Source organism: Melozone crissalis, unplaced genomic scaffold (assembly GCF_028551555.1).
Source record: "Melozone crissalis strain CALT ecotype California unplaced genomic scaffold, PUWL_Pcris_2 ptg000029l_1, whole genome shotgun sequence".
Taxonomy (NCBI): Eukaryota; Metazoa; Chordata; class Aves; order Passeriformes; family Passerellidae; genus Melozone; species Melozone crissalis.
In genome coordinates, this window is record NW_026535807.1 from 16,440,487 (window position 1) to 16,457,340 (window position 16,854).

Sequence of the window (16,854 nt, forward strand, 5' to 3'; positions counted from 1 at the left end):
TCCATGATGGCTTTATGAGGAATTTGACATTCCTGTTCTATATCCTTAAAGCTGTGGCATTCTAAAGCTTACAACATAGCATTGCATACTTGTGCTTATTGTGTGGTGGTTCAGTGAGGGACTCTTATGGATGCAAAAATATCTCCTGGGAGCAAAACTTGTATTTGAATTCCCAGCACTGAGGTGAGACAAGAGCATTTTCCATGGAATACAGTGAAATATTACTAAGGTTTCTGTACAGCCTATGATTGCTGAATCTCCAGCCTGTTGTTTTCCTGTGCTGGGTTTTGAGGATATCATCAAAACATGAATTATGTCTTCCCTCACTCCTGCTTTGCTGGTGAATCCTGTTAAGCACTAACAGAAGGAGTGATGTCCCTGATATCTGGTACACTCTGGCACTGCCAGTTGTGCACAGCCAGTATCAAAGTGTGAAGTGTCACCTTGCTGGGGTGGCTCAGAACTGTTGACAGGACAGTGACTTGTTACAGCTGCTCAGAACAATGTGTTTTCTTCATGGTCACTGCTGCCAAATCAGTGCAGTTCTAAATAATGCCATTTCCAAAATTTTGAAAGAAAACAGAACAGCTTCTTCAGCCACTTCATTGTGCCAAGTCATGAGAAAACCAGAAGTTTCATACCTTGACCAAAATTTTCCTCAAATGATGTAACTCAGATTTGTCTCCTTCATGTAAATGCATACTTTTTCTGTTAGTGGGACATAGAAGTAACAAAAATTATTGGTTGAGAATGGGTACTTGTCTAAGAGTAGTTCTTCCTCAACTGAATTATGTAACTTATAAAGCCTGTTTTTCATTCTCCTTTCTAAAGCTCAAGAATTTAGTTATTATGCATGTAGAGTCTTTCCTGGCTCTCTTTAAAGCTCCTTTATTTTTCTTTCTTTTTCTCTGCCTTGATCTCCTTCCTCTCCTGCTCCTTAAGGCCTTGGAATATCTTTTCAAGTTCATTGTCCAATCTCGGATCCTTTACTCCAGAGCTACTTGTGGAATGGAGGAGGAGCAGTTCCGCTCCAGCATCCAGGAGCTTTTCCAGTCCATCAGATTTGTGCTCAGCTTGGACAGCAGGAGCTCTGAGACTCTCATCTTCACACAGGTTTGCTATTTCCTACACTCCCACTGGCAGACCACAAGGCAGCTGTTCCTGCAGGGGTGGGAGGTGTGGGCACACGGGGGTGAAATGCAGGTCAGTTTTCCCTCCTACCAAGCTGCTGATGCTGGGAAACAAGACACCCATTAATGGCATTAGGCAGTAACTCTGCACAGGTGAGCTGGGCTGGGGGCACTCTAGGAGGAAGTGACTTCCACATGAGAATGCAATTTCTGCTGTTCACAAAAGTAAACTCTGTTTTCAAGTCTCCCTCATTCCTATGTCTTATGATTGGCTGTTGCAACAAAGCAGATGGGACTCAGTTTCTCCATGCAGGAAAAGCCCATCCTTTATTCACATACTTCATATTTATAGGAAATACCATAAGGCACTGTGTTAAACCTAACTGGTCAGCAATACACTGGCACGCAGTTTATTGGTGGGTAAATGGCTAGGGTGTACATCTGTCAAATCTCTGTATATTTGGTTAGTTTCCATATTTTCTTCACTGATTCTTATGGGACAGAATTCTTGTTTAGAACAGGTGCAAATTGTTTTATTACCAGAATAGCTTGTTGTTAACTGCTTTCATTCTTATGATTTTTCACATGGGAAGTTAGCTAACTACACTTAGAGGAAAAAACAGGCCAGGTGCTAGTTTAGCAGAGCAAGGCCTGATTTTATAAGGCCTTTTATAATATCTCTACTTGTATGCAACAGTTGGCTTCAAGAATTTCTAAATCCTTCACTAATAGTACTTCAAATCAATATTTATGGTCACAGCAGCATCACAGTGAGAAGTTCAACTAATGTGTTTGCACTCAGGTAAACAATTCCAGCATGTGCTAAAATTACAGTCAGAATCATGTACAGCCTGACCACAAACATGTTGTGATGCCCCTACTCATATTTACTGCATCATTAAATGTGGCCCAGGGGACTTCATGAAGATTCCATGTGGGCTGAAGACAATACTCCAAGTAAGGATGCTGCTGAGTTTTGGGCTCGGTTTTAAAGACCTCTGTACTGCATTACATACTGCTGCATCTAAATTTTAAATGTCAAACATCCTGTTTGATGCCTCTGCTCAGAGAATGTCAGGATGGAGCACCCAGAGCTCCCTGGTTAATGTGAAGGTGGTTTGTAATCACTAATGCAGAATTACAGGTGTTTGGAACACCTGCTGTATTTTGCAAAAGAAGCAGCTGCTGTGAACACTGCAGCCAAGCAGTGACTCTGCTGGTTCAGGAAGCTGCCAGTGGAGTGATCCCTTTCTTAAGGAGCTGCTCTGAAAGATTTGAGAACAGCTGCTCTAATGTTTTATTTAATTACCCATTAGTGGGTATAATACGATGAGCCAGGAACAAGAGCAATCAGTGCACAGAATTTTGCAGACAAAGTGATGGTGAATGGAAACACTATCTGCTGAATGTTTTCCAGTTGTGTTGGTCCCAAATAGAGAGGGAGAGTCACTCTGAGGATGGGGAATTTTCCATTTTTTTCTTTCTCTTAATTTTTTTCCACCTTTCTCTCAGTATGGTATTTCTTTATAATTTGTAAAGCCTGTCCTTGTTGAATCTTTGAAAAGTTTACTTTTTGTTTCCCCCTTGCCACTGTGTTGCCCCCTGACCCCCTTGCCCCGTAGGCCCCCCAGCCTGGAGGGCAGGCGAGCGGAGCCGGGACAGGTGCCCCACAAAAAGGTGGGGGCACAGCCAGGCCGACATTTAATTCTGTAAGTAATGATCCCCAGGACTGCTCAAGTGTTTCATTGTGGATGTTCCCAGTTAATCTCCTTTCCCTACCCCAAACACTCTTTTCCTGCATATAAACTAGAGTGTGATGTTTCAGTGGCCAGTACATTAGAACTTTGAGATGTGGAATATTTCAGTTATTCATGGACCAGTTTATATCATCCACACACCAAAAAGACAATACTGAGGGTGTTGATGATATAAATCAAATTGTTCAGGGGAGCCAAGCAGTTGTTTCTTATTTGATTATTAGTTCTGGAAATCTGGACAATAGTTAAATACCCACAGAAATGCTCAAGGCCCTGGCAAACAATTTCCCTCACACTTGTCCTCTTCTCCAAGATAACTGAGAGATCTCAGTTTTTTCCAGCAATGAGAGTAAAACTGATTTCCTTCTTCCTAGGCAATTAGTTTGACATGAGTAATGTTCCAGCATATTTTAGGGTGTTGAGCAATAATGGGACCCTTCAAGGTCGCCTCAGGACAGCTCCAAATCTTCCTGAAGAGATCCCATGCCTACCCTTGGATTGCCAGGGGTTTTACAGAAATCCTTCTGCTTTAAAAGTAACAGAAAGTTTAGGAAAACTCCTGTAAGGATTTGTTGAGCCAACATTGTAATTTCACTTCTATTATCCCAAAGATAAAGACAGTGACTGGATTTGTGGCTGTTACTGCCTTCCAAGAGTACCAGGAGCTAGTGAAACAATTTATACTTATTTATTTTGTTAGTACATTGTAGGTATGCAGGAACAAATAGGTGACAACACCCAGGAGGCCTTGTGGGGGTTTGTGTAATCTGAATTGATTGTAACAAAACAAGATTTTGAGAAAGAACAAGTGGAAGAAGGAATTTTATATTTAGAAGAAGTAAATTTATATTCAGAATAATTTAATGAGCTCTACCATGTTAGTTGCAAAAATAACTTGATTTTGCTCAAATACTATTAAATAGATTTCACTGGTGAAGGAAAAAAACTTGGCAAAGAAGGAGGCTGGGATTATATGGATTAGGAGAGTCATGTCAGTATGGAAGAGATAAAGAAATGTTTATGCAATGAGAAAACAAAAAAATCTCTGAGGAAAAGGAAATACTGACAGTGCTGAGACTCTGGAAGGACAAAGCTGAATAGAGATCTGCAGTGAAGTCTGGTAAATCTGAGCTGGTGCAGGAAAACACTGAAGGGTTTGTGTGGAGAGCTTCAGGGAAAGGAGGTGGGGATGGCAGGAAGGGAAGAGTGGAGGTGAGGCTGGCTCAAGAAAACAACCAGCTAGGAATGAAAATAGTTACAATGAGGAAGCAGGTGTGAAGCTTGGGTAGGATATGGATGAAGGGAAGAATTTTAAAACATTAGAGCTGGTGGCAGTTGTTTGATAGGACACCAAGTGTGCAGAACTTGAGCACAGGGTGATGCATGGAATTTTCTACTCCTGTGAAAAAATTAATTGGAGAATAGGAAATGACATGAAGGGATTTTTGTTGCTGTTGTGTTGAACCATTTCTGCACTTCAAGAAGCACTTTCAAGGATAGCTCCAGCTTACTGGAAATATCTGTTACTGCAAGAATCACATGAACACTCGCATGATGTGGTGCCTCTTTCACATGGACTCACACCCCACCCCTGCTGCAGAGATCCTGAAATGTCACATGGCAGAGCTGGTTAAGGGTCTGTCAGCAGGTTCTTCACTTCAGAATATTTTCTGAAGAATTTTAACTGTCTCAGGTATTAGTCTGGTACAAACAATTGGTATAGAACTCTCTAATCAGAAGCAAGTGTTGTATTAACTGACAAAAGGAAATCAACAAAAATGGACTATCTTGTCTGATATCTCAATTTTTCTTCTATTTTATAAGCTGTCTCCTAAAACACAGCTTTTTGAAGCTGTATCTATGTGCTCTACTTTTCATAAGATTCACTCTTGCAGCAGCACTTGATTTTTCTATGCTACATGTGACTTGTTCACTCTGAGCCCCAGGTACCACCAGCCATGACCACCAGCCCTAGCACAGTCTGTAGTAGCTTTGTGCAGACCCTAGTTGAGTGTTCCTGTTGTTCCCACCTCTCTGCACCGATGCGGGTGGGGAGCTGCGGGTGCTGAGCTGCTCCTGTCCCCGCAGGCCGCGCTGCTGAACTCGTTCCCTGCCATCTTTGACGAGCTGCTGCAGATGTTCACGGTGCAGGAGGTGGCGGAGTTCGTGCGGGGCACGCTGGGCAGCATGCCCAGCACGGTGCACATCGGCCAGTCCATGGACGTGGTCAAGCTCCAGTCCATCGCCCGCACGGTCGACAGCCGCCTCTTCTCTTTCTCAGGTGAGCTGGGCTCGGGGGCTGCTGCTCGCTCAGGGGAGCAGCACCTTGGGGGCTTTGGCAGTGCCTCTGTTGGGAGTAATTCCCTTCTGAATGCCAATGATGTTGGTCACTGTTTCTCTTGGCAGTGTCATTGATAAATGCATTCATTTGCTCAGTTGGTTGGAGCATCAAACCGACACTGTGGGCTTGATCTCTCTTTTCCCAAGGGCTTTCACTTCAGAGTTGGATTCCATGATCCTTGTTTGTCCCAACTCAGAATATTCAGTAATTCTGTTAACTCTGTTCAGTACAAATACTTTACAAGTTTCACTGTGCTAGGAAATGTTTATCAATCCATCATAGATAAATTGTAGTTATTAAAGGTTGATTAATATACATTAAAAATTAGTTAATTATTAAAACTGCCAAATCTCACTTTACGTTTCATGTTGTTGACATAAGTTGGCTGGAAAGGAGGTTTTCTTCCTGTCCATGGAAGGAAGGAAACTGTCTTAGGCAGTTTTAATAATTTTTTTTATTTTCTTCCATGGACAGGAAGAAAATCTCCTTTCCAGCCAGCTTGTGCCTGAGAAGCAGGGGGGATAGTCTTGTGAGAAACCCACCACATTCCTTTAAAGTATCTTTAATCTTTCTGTTGTAACTTTAGTATTTCAACACTTTAGTAACTCTTTAGTTCTTAAAATTTTACTTAAATATATTATTGCTTACATATACTTTAAAACAGAATTTTAAAAAAATCTTTAAGAACTCAGTGGAAAATGGCTGAAGATTGTGAGTGTATTTCATACATGAAGGTCTGAATGAAAGAAATTATGAAGGTAAAAGTGGAAGATAGAAAGCTCCACTGGGTTTCTCTTTCCTGTAGTGAGGACCTCAAGTTAGTGCACTTAAATTATTGTGCTCAGTACAAGGTGAGAATAACACCACAGAACTTTGTCAAAACCATCCATTGTAATTGTAAATATTTTCTTTCCTTACGTTTGTAACGATTTTCCTTCATCCAGAGTCCCGGCGCATCCTGCTGCCTGTGGTCCTTCACCACATTCACCTTCACCTACGACAGCAGAAGGAGCTGCTTATCTGCTCTGGGATCCTCAGTAGTATCTTCTCCATAATCAAGACCAGTTCTTTGGTAAATCTGCTACGTGATTTCAATTTTTTATTTGCACCTCTGATTTAGTAAAATGAAGAGTGAGAGAGTGAGACAATGTTACAGGTTAATACAGGTTTTTCAAAGAACCGTTTAAAAACAAGATTGTGCTGTCAGCAGGAGAGCATCTGAAATGAGGGTCTGGCTCTGTGTGTGACTCAGAGCATCCTGATTACACAGTGTGCCTGCTGTTGGGAGGGGGGAATCACATACACCCTCACCAGCTTTGACACTGTTTAATTTTCTTCACGCAAGCCCAGAACTTGGATGTCAGTGGAGATTAAAAGTTCTACACAGCTCAAGGACTCACAGTTCTGCAAGAGACAGTAACTAGCACTTTGTGGTGCACATTAAAAGAATACTCTAAAATTATCCAATCAATGCATTCCCACTTAGTTCTGGAAATTGCTGCTGAGTTTCAACACCCAGCTTTGACGGTCATAATACTCTGATCTCAAATGGTAACTGGATCATGTGAAGCAATGCTCACAAAGAGGGGGTGGTGAAGTTTCCCCACCTGACTAAAGTAGGAAGCTCATGGTGCTAAATATAATTCACGCCAATGTGTATTTCCAATTGCAAGTCAAGGTTCTGTGTGAAAGGAATGAGATGAAAGGCATAATGGAAATAAGCTAAAATAATACTGCCGTGGAGTAAAGGTTCCTGAACATAATCTGCTCCTGTTGTGTTCTAGACCTTTGACTATAGACTAACCTTTATGGCTGTGACCCTGAATGTTTCCATCAGAGACTGTCCAGGTAACACACACTCTGACAGAACAACAGGATCTGGAACCAATGAGGAATTTGGTTGTACTTCTGTGAGCCTGTTCTAGAGCTCTCTGTCCCAGGGAGCCTGGTACGGCTCACTCAGCAGAGCTGTCTTTCCCAGTTCCATCTCTCCAGTTTCTAACTGTGTGTTTGCTCACCACTTGCTGTAGGAGGGAGATGTCGTGGAGGAGGTTGAGATGATGGTGGAGAGCCTCCTGGACGTGCTGTTACAAACTCTGCTCACAATCATGAGTAAATCGCAGTCTCAGGAGGCGGTAAGAGGGCAGCGCTGCCCGCAGTGCACAGCAGAAATCACTGTTAGTAACTAACAATCAGTTTCTATTTCCTGCTTCTCTAACCTCTGGTTCAGTCCCTCACCACCACTGGCACCTCATCATCATCTCTGCTGCATGAATGCCCAGGGCTTTGTCTCTTTCCCTTAATAAGCCACAAACCCATTCCTTCCTCCCTGCACCAGTGAGGGCTGCAGGAAGCACTGGAGCTCAGGAAGCTTTAGTGGATTTCCAGATTATTTTCTTGTTTGTCTTTGCAGCTGTGATTGAGAGTTATTGCTTAAGACTTGAGGTACTAGGGAGCTGCCTGGGGCTTCACCCTTACAGTGGTTTCACCAAGGGCTATAATGAGTATCAGGTTGTGATCCCCAAAACTGAGGATATGACTGTGCTCTGTGGTTAAATCCTTTATTTAACACCCTGGAGAGCTCCTGTCCAGGGTCACTGATTATTCCATGTAAATGAAACACAACATACTTTTTCAAAAGAAATTAAGATTGAGCTGTTGAGCTTGGTGGGAGAAGCCACCACTTTACCCAGGCTGCCAGCCTTAGCCACAGGGAAGAAATTTTTCTTTCACATGTGGTGGAAGAGAAGAAAAAGAATAGAATTTTGCTGTTCAGCCTTTTTCTTTCTTGGATTTCTGCCCTTTTCTATTCTAGCCTATTTTAGCCTATTTTTGTTTGTTGGAGTCTCTAATGCAGCTTTTGCACAATGTAGGATGCTAAGCTGCTGTTCAGAACATCCTTTTTTTAGACTTGTTTTTTTAGCAAATGGCTGAAACCTCAGCAGTGCTGCTGGGGGCAGATGTGCACTAAAGGTGCACTTTTCACACAAGAGAGAAGGTTGGATCTTTCCTTGTTAGCTCAGTTAACAAGATGTGCTTTGATACAGAAGAAAAAGGACTGGCTTGCAAATGTCCAGTAATATCTCAATTGCCTTTTACTGCTGCCATTTGACTTCCTGCTGTTTCCTACATGCCAGCCCACACAGAAGAGCACATCTTTCTTCCTTGTGAAGTTCAGCCCTGGAAAGTTTCTTGCAACAACCTATGTCAAAGCTTCTGGGTAGATGCTTGAGCCATTTAAGAGTAACAATAAAATGGATGGCACAGTCCCTTGTATTTGCTCCTCAGTTTACATTTCACAGCACAGTGATCTATGGATTCTTATTAGATATGGCTTAGATTTGTGCATTTTCCAAATGAGTTTCTCTGTTGCAGAAAAAAGTAGTGTTGTGCAAGGGACTGGCAGTCAACAGACCCAGTCCTGATGTTTTTGGCACCACTTTGCTTGTTCTCTTGGACAGATTGCTTAACTTCTCTGTGCTTTGCTTTCAGATTTGTAAAATGGGGGAGCTCTTCTTTGGAAAACACTTTGGGATGCTGTGGTAACTGGTTAGGGTGCATCTGCTTTGCAAAATTACAGAAATGTTATTGTTGCTCATGTAGGCTTACCCAGACTGTGCTCAGGAAATCTGGCTGCAGATCTGTCAGTACTGGAGCTTTGACAGCACAGAACTTGGTGAACACTAATAAGCAATACATTTACAAGCTTCCAGACACCTTCTGTAGCCCAGCCTGATCCAAGCTGTCACTGCTTTACTGGTCAGAGTCACTTAGTTCAAATAACTGCTGGTCTATTGGCATGAGCTGCAGTCACACCTCTGACACACACTGTGTTTTAAGTACCTGAAAAAGGTATTGTCAAAACCTGCATGCTTGGAGGGGGATTTGTTAATGTCTGTATTAATAATTTTAAATTACTTCTGCTTAGACTACAGCTTTGATTAAAAGATCTTTAAAACTGGCATCTGTGGAGGAGCCTCCTGGAGGTGTATCCCTGTATTAACAGTAACTCAGGAACTGTTAGCCTGCAGTACTTTCAATCTCTGTGCATGTCAGCTGTCCCCTCACAGGCATTGGGGCCATTTCAGACCCCTCCCTTTATACCTTCCCCCTGGTTAAGCTTTGTATCTGTGGAATTTCAGATTGTCTGAATGAAAGAGTTTCTCATTTGGTCAACAGGGAGAATATGTCTCCTGCCTTTTATCTTTGCTTCGTCAGATGTCAGACACTCACTTCCAGCACTTACTGGACAACTTCCAAAGCAAGGATGAGCTGAAGGTACAAAAGGATGTGATGTTTGTAGGGTGATTCCCTGACAATGGGAGAGCAGAGGGGAATCCCACCAGCATCACTTGCCTGTTGATCATTCCTGTCCACTGGCACTCTGTTCAGGGACCTCCCTTTCACTTCTACAATCATTGGTGTAGTGTTGCAAAAATACATTTAAGACCACAGGGCACTGAATTATCTTTATAACAGCAAATAAAGTCCCAGGATAGATGATGTTGGACATAAAGGATATTGTAATTGTTACATATAAAACACAGGCAGAGGAACAGGGCTTTTTAATCCTGTGAATGTCAAGTCAGTTGTTGTATAGCATTTTGCTACATGTTCAGTATGCACTGGAGCTTTCTTACAAAGGGTATTGATTTTATGCCAGAAGAGAATTTCAAGCCTTTTGGGGGTTACAAATGTCTCTAGCAGATGAAATATTTTTGGGGAAAGCTGTAACCTTACCACTCCACTTGCTGCATGCCTCCTTGAGAGCATCAGTTTAAATTATGGCTCTCCATGAACAGCAGGGGTGGGTGAGGGCCACAGACCTCTGACATTTTGAAGTGACACATCTCTCATCTCATACCAGCAGAACTTCTTAACTCAGCTTCAGTGGGGAAGAGGAGTATCTCCAGCAACAGCCTGTTTAAAAGGCAGACTAATCCTATAAATAAGGACAAGCTTTTATATAAAATTCTTTTGTTTAGCATGGCACTCAAATATGCACAATAAGAACAATGTTCTGTTATCTTAACAAATGAAATGGAGAAGCAGTGAGAAGTCCTTTCTGGATAGACTTTCACCTTTTAAATATTTTGTGTGCGTATAGAGAAGCTGAATAAATTAGGGAGATGAATTTGGAATGATAAAATTCTTATCTTTAGGTTGCAGGGTTCAGTGTATCTCAGGTTGATAGTTATGTAAGATTGCTGCCTTTCTGATAACTTTGAAATTGCTCACAGGAAAGTGATTTGGTAAATTAATTCATAATAAATTTTAATAGATATTTTAAAAGCCATCTAAACTATAGTTCTTATGTCAGACTTGTGGAAGGTCATTGAACTAAAATTTATTGTTATGCCCAAAAGAACTGTTGTATCTCTGATAATCTGAGTATATGTTCCAAGAGTACCACAAAGGCTGAAGATTTTATATATTACTCTACTTTCCCATCAAATATAGCTGTTGTAATATTTTCAATACTTGTTCTGGCATGGAAAGGCATTTTATTCACTTACCACTGTTACACTCCAGGCAAAATAAGGCCAAAAGTCAAGGAGCTTCTAATGCTTTACTCTGAGCTCAGTTACAACAAGATATTATTCAGACACCCTCCATTAAGGCATAATGGTACCACGGTTTTGAAGAATCCCTGCTCAGCCAATTCCTCTACTATTTTGATTTGGTCTGGAAGGAAAACAAAACAACAAAATCATAGGTTGCAAGGCCTACAGATTGTCACATTTGATCTTCCCTGTTGTTCTGTACAGACATGGAGGTGCAGGTAGTCAAAAACCAGAAATGTATTCAGGGTTGGGGATTTTTTTTTGGAAAGCAAACATCCAGCTGAATGTGTCTAAGAGCACTTTGCTGCTGAGTGTTGCCAGAAATGGGGTTTTCTGTTACTATTTTAGAAAGCCTGTGTAGGAGTTTTATTGGGCTTGGGGGTGTGGTTAGTTCTCAAATTGTGACGCAAGTCCAAAGAAATTTGGACAGATAAATTAATAAAATGAATGCATTAAAAAGGGATTATGAGTCCAGTATATTTGAAAATAGCTTCAAATTGACACTGGAACTCTGGGTGATAATGTAAATCAGATACAATTATGCACATTGGGAAGATTTTCATCTCCCTGTAGAAGTGAAGATTTTAAAGAAGCTGGAAGTTGTATATTAGACTCAAACAAAAGGAATAGAGCCATATTCCAAGGTATGTTGCTTTCATGTTTCCAGGTGAATGGCCTTGCAACACAAAGCTCGAGTAGAGCACACTTAGCTTGTCTTTCTTACAATCAAGGAAATAGATTCACCTGCAACTGCTGCTGATTGTTACATATTTCCCCTGTGTGACAGGAGTTCCTCCTGAAGATTTTCTGTGTGTTTCGGAACCTGATGAAGATGAGTGTCTTTCCTCGAGACTGGATGGTCATGAGGTTGCTCACCAGCAAGTAAGTAGAGGAGCAGGAATAAAATGTTGCCATTCTGTGGCAGTTAAAGCCTGGGGGCAGTATTTTTCCTCAGACTGAGATGTGAGGATCAGGACAGGAATTCTGGAGTGCTTGTGCTCATTCTGCTGTTGTTGTAACACTCGACCAAACCTGTGTGTTTGTGGGTTTGTTAAACTGCAGCAGCATTCTCAGAGCCAGGAGTTAAAAGCAGAGCTGAAGGAGCTGCCCTGAGGGTGAGGGGCTGAGTGACCCAGCAGCTCCAGCACACAGGGTGAGCCCAGCTCCCCACAGCAAGAGCTGTTTATGAGTCTCTCCCTCCCTTGTCAGGGAATCCCTGCCTTGAACTTCTGTTTTTTCCCATGAACATCCGTCTGTAGCTGAGCAGGGAGAGGCTCTCGGGTATTTTGGGAAAGGGGGAGCAAACCCCAGCCATGACACCAAAGCATTACACAGAGTTCCTGCTCAATTCAGTTGTCATCTGCCATTTAATGCTCCATTTTATCTCAGTTTCTTGCTTCTGCTGGGTGAAGTACTGTTCCCTTTGGATCAGCAGCAGTGTTGAACACAGGGTGGCTGGAATGATCCACTAGTTCCCTTTGCTAACCTAGCTGTGGAGTTCCCACTGACTGAAGGACAGCTGGAGCATTCCCACTCTGAGGAAACACCATGGAAATGCTCCTAAAGGCTGCCTGCTCAGCTGAGCTGAATGCTCTGCAATTCCACCCTGCTAATGAGAAGTGAAAGAAGTGGATTTCAGGAATTCAAGCGTAAAGATTCAATGAAATTCTGTAAGAAAAAAGAAATCCTCCTGAAACAGTGGCTCCCTCAGATGCTGCAGGTTTCCTGTTCCCTTGGGCATCATTTTGCCACAAAGCTTTAGACTGACAGTTCCATTTAGCAGTGCTGCTGGAGTATTGCTTGCATGTGAATCAGAGATGTGCTCTTCTTTTGATACTACTGTTGCCCTGTCTACATGCCATTTATTAATTCCTGAATCTATCATGTGCCTTCATTGCCTTTCACTAATGTGTATGTAGCCACCCACAGAAAATAACACAGAATCAAAAATTAGCAAAATACTCACAAGTATCTTGAGTTGAGTGAGATAAAGTGCATAGACAAGAACAAGAACAGCTCAAACTTTTTGAGTTACTCTCCTCTGGGGAAAAAAACCTTTCTGCTTACAACAGGAGGAAAAGGAGTGTATTATTCCATTTCCCTGGTGGTCATATGGCCCCATATGGCATGCAAAATAGACAGGATTTTAAATGCTCATGTGTAAATTCTAAAAGTTACAATAGTAGTAAAGCAAAGAACAGTGACTTGTGCGTAAATATCACAGAGATTACACAAAGAATGCACTTCTTTGTACCTGTAGTAAAACCAGCACCACTAACCACTGTAATATGCTGTATTCCAGATTCAAATGTTCTCTTTTGTTTTCTTTTCATTGTTTTTGGCTGCAGTATCATAGTTACAACAGTTCAATACTTGTCTTCTGCCCTGCATAAGAATTTCACAGAAACGGACTTCGATTTTAAAGTAAGAATTGATTCAGAAAATGTTCTGACATCTTTTCAAACCAGCAGTAACAAAGGAACAGGAGCTGCCCTCTGCATTAGCTGATGATATTTGCAGCATTTATTAGTGTGTCTGTCAGGAAGATGACCTAACTGATAAAGCCAGGAATGGAATCTGCTGTGGGATTGGTGGGAAATAGAACAGATACAGTATGAGATCAAATCAGGAAAATTGAGTCCTTCGTAAAGGAAACTGGTAATTCCATAAGCATGGGGCCAATGGAGCATCTCTCTGATGGATAATGCAATGTAAACTCAGGCAATGCTTTTCCTGAAGCGGGGGCATTCTCCCAGAGGTCTCTCTGGCTGATGGCACAAAACCTGGAGGAACAGAGTCCTAGGGAGTGTTGTCCCTGTGTCTGATGTAGTTGGAGATGGGCAGCAAGTTCAGAGTTAGTAAGGAAGAGCTGCCACACATGCACCTAGGCACAAGTGCACACACCAAGCTGGCAAAAACCTCAGCTCTGTGGGAAAACAGACCAAATTATGGGGGTCCTGTTCATGATACAATTTGATCTCTGGGAATTCTTGACAGATAAAATCTGTTCAACCTACAGAAGAACAATTTAAAAGTTTGCTGATGTCACCAAATTTATTCATTCTGGAGGTTTGGTGCAAAGAGGAAAACCCAGTGGCGTTGCTTTTGTGGGGGTTTTAATGTCAGTTCCTACCAGGGTTTAAATAATCCATTTGTGCCTTTAAGAGTTAATTTGTACCTCCATAGTAAGAGACATATTGATGAAGTTACCCCTTGATTAGGAAAAGGAGTGTCTTTCTCTACTTCTTTAAAACTTACTCTTGGAGTGTAATGTTATAAAATTCCTTTGCTTGTCACAGGTGTGGAACTCTTATTTCAGCCTGGCAGTTTTGTTTATAAACCAGCCAAGTCTCCAACTAGAAAATGCCACACCACCTAAGAGGAAGAAGATTCTGGATAAGTAAGAATCTGTTTTGTTGGGTTCCCACCTCAAAAACCAGCCTTCTTTTCCTACCATAAGTCTCTGTGATTTATTATGAAACCTGGGATGTGGAAATGCCTGGGAAATGAATAACCAGATCTCCCAATACAGCAATCAGTGATCAATCAGTCAAGTTGTTTGATATTCTTACTTTGACACAAATGTGAATTGAATTTTTTTAACCATTTGGTTATTTTTTCACATCACTGCCTTGCAAGTTTTGGTTCCCTGGGCAGCTGTGTCTCTTTTCTCTCTCAGGTATGGTGATATGAGAGTGATGATGGCCTATGAGCTCTTCAGCATGTGGCAAAACCTGGGTAAGCCTCTCCCTCTCTCACCTGACAACCAAAGCCAAAGGAAAATCCCGTTTCTTTCAGATTTTAAAATTTTTTTAATCTTTTGTGGCATCACAGAATCCTTTGTTTCTCTGAAGAGAAGCACTTCTCCCACCAAAACTCTCTCTGCACTGCATTCTAGAGGAAAATAACAAAATGCTTGCTAATAGAGATCACAAATACAAGGATATGAAAGGGGTGAATCACTAAGAGAGCAAGAGAGTGACACAAGTCAGATTGGATAACTTAATAATGTGGTTGCAAAATATTCACCTAGCCAAATACAAACATTTTATGTGTAGGAATGTAGGTAGGAGTTGCTATTCAGAAAATCAAAGACAACAAATGTACCATGGTGATAATCAGCTGAAGGGGAGCTACCTGTAAGATGCTATGAGTAAAGGAGATTTTTTAATCTTTGAGAAAATATGCAAGAATCTGGAGTAAGAGAAGAGGGACCATATTACTGTCACTGTGCTTTCCCTCCGTGCACTTGATTCTAGATTCCATTGCCCAGTACTGCTTTCTACAGCTAAAAGAAACAACAAAACACAAAAAAATATAAACCCAAGGCAAGCTGGACAAGGTTCAGACAGCAGTCAGGAAGGCTATGGAAGCAAGAAAACTGAATAAACCTGATTTGTCTTGTACACCTAAAATGATACAGCCAGAACTCGTCACAGTTCAAAGGATCTGTGTGGAAAATAGAAGGTCCTCCAAGGTAGCAGAGATCCAATACCCAGAAAAACAAACTGGACAAACTCAGCTGAGAAGAGAGAAGCCAGTTTTGGATGTGTAGATGCAGGCATTTATCACTGGATGCTGTTCCAGTTCAGGCTTTGTTGAGTTTCTCTCTGCACAGTGCATGGCTCAGGAGAGGCTGTCAGCAAAGTGCCTCAGGTCCCTCCTGGAGGAGATCCACTGGTCCCAGCCAAGGGCAGTTGGGAAATCCAGACAGCAGTGGGGACCAAGAGCTCTGTAGTTCTTTGAAATCTAAAAGTGCTCTCTATTACATACCACTATTCTCATCAGCCCTTTCAAAATCTTCATGAATTGGAAGTACCCTGGCCTCTTTTCCCCCAGTTAGTATGTTTTAGTTGGGTTACTTTTGACAGTTTGAATTCCTTTGCAAAGTAAAATGCACTGACATTTTTTGCTGAAGGCTTTCACAGTGAAATTAAAAATGCTCTTGGAGACTTTGCAAGAAATGGTGTAAAGCAAATACTGATTTTTCATTCCTTTTCAGGAAAAGAATATTTGCTTTTGTAATGCTCATGCTTACTACTGTGCAAATGTCATTATTGCAAGGATTCCCTATTTACTCAGTGACAGATAGCAAAGGCCTTTATTTAATTACCATTGCTTTGTGTTGTACAGGTGAGCACAAGATTCACTTTATTCCGGGAATGATTGGCCCCTTTCTGGGTGTTACCCTTGTTCCACAACCAGAAGTCCGGAATATCATGATCCCCATCTTCCATGACATGATGGACTGGGAGCAGAGGAAGAATGGCAACTTCAAACAGGTGAGAGCACTTTGCTTTCCTTGCTCTCTGTCTCCAGTGTCCAGCTGGAAGCAGGGAGTTTGTATTTTTTTATCTGTTTCTGACTGTGAATATGTCCTGTAAATCTATATAAAATAGAAAATTCAAAACCTAATTCACAAGGCCCCCCGGATTGTTTAACCAGTGCAAACTGCATTTCCCATGAACATGGGGAAGAGGAGGGATGTGTTCAGGACATCACAGATGAGGAAAACAATTTTGTAAGTGCTGGGTTATCACTGCTCCCAGTGGTTTCACTTAGATTATTAGTCAGCCATTAAATGGGTCAGACTGAGAACCAAAAATGGGGATGTAAAGATTTAGCCAGTCTTTGTGAAAACAGTGCTCTCTGCTTCTCTGTCTTCAGTTTGCAGCTAGGAAGTGGTATGGTATAATTAAATCATTATACCATGCCTTGAAACAGACTTTGTAGCTGTTTTTATTTTCACAAATTGCAGCAGCTCTCTGGGAAGGGTTAAGTCCAACAAGAGCTCTGCAGTTTGTACCTGCTGTGAGCTCTGATTGCAAATCAGGGAGAGAAATCTTCATCATTGTTTCCCAGTCATGGTCAGAGAATTGCTTAGATTTTCCACTGCAAACCAGATCCCTGAATTGCAGAGCATTGCTAATGAAGGATGGGCTTGGTCTGGATCCTTGGATGACAGTGTTTCATTGTCATTGTGCTGGGGCAATACTGGGGGCCAGTATCTGCAGACAAGTGCTCTGAAGGAGTAAATCACCATTAAATTATCATAATTCATG

The 16,854-nt window shown here is 41.7% G+C and overlaps 1 protein-coding gene across 6 annotated transcripts in view; it reads left to right on the forward strand.

Moving 5' to 3' along the window:
* DOCK3 (dedicator of cytokinesis 3) overlaps positions 1–16,854 on the forward strand; it is a 185,773-nt gene that overhangs the window by 129,225 nt on the left and 39,694 nt on the right. For 5 of the 6 annotated variants that reach the window (XM_054281259.1, XM_054281253.1, XM_054281254.1 and 2 more), the window contains exons 23-32: positions 943–1,113; positions 4,976–5,168; positions 6,173–6,300; positions 7,259–7,405; positions 9,408–9,506; positions 11,580–11,674; positions 13,141–13,216; positions 14,092–14,192; positions 14,472–14,530; positions 15,926–16,074. In XM_054281259.1, coding sequence (XP_054137234.1) covers positions 943–1,113; positions 4,976–5,168; positions 6,173–6,300; positions 7,259–7,405; positions 9,408–9,506; positions 11,580–11,674; positions 13,141–13,216; positions 14,092–14,192; positions 14,472–14,530; positions 15,926–16,074 — 1,218 coding nt within the window. The remainder of the gene's footprint in view (positions 1–942; positions 1,114–4,975; positions 5,169–6,172; positions 6,301–7,258; positions 7,406–9,407; positions 9,507–11,579; positions 11,675–13,140; positions 13,217–14,091; positions 14,193–14,471; positions 14,531–15,925; positions 16,075–16,854) is intronic. The other variant, XM_054281255.1, reaches the window with a different exon arrangement.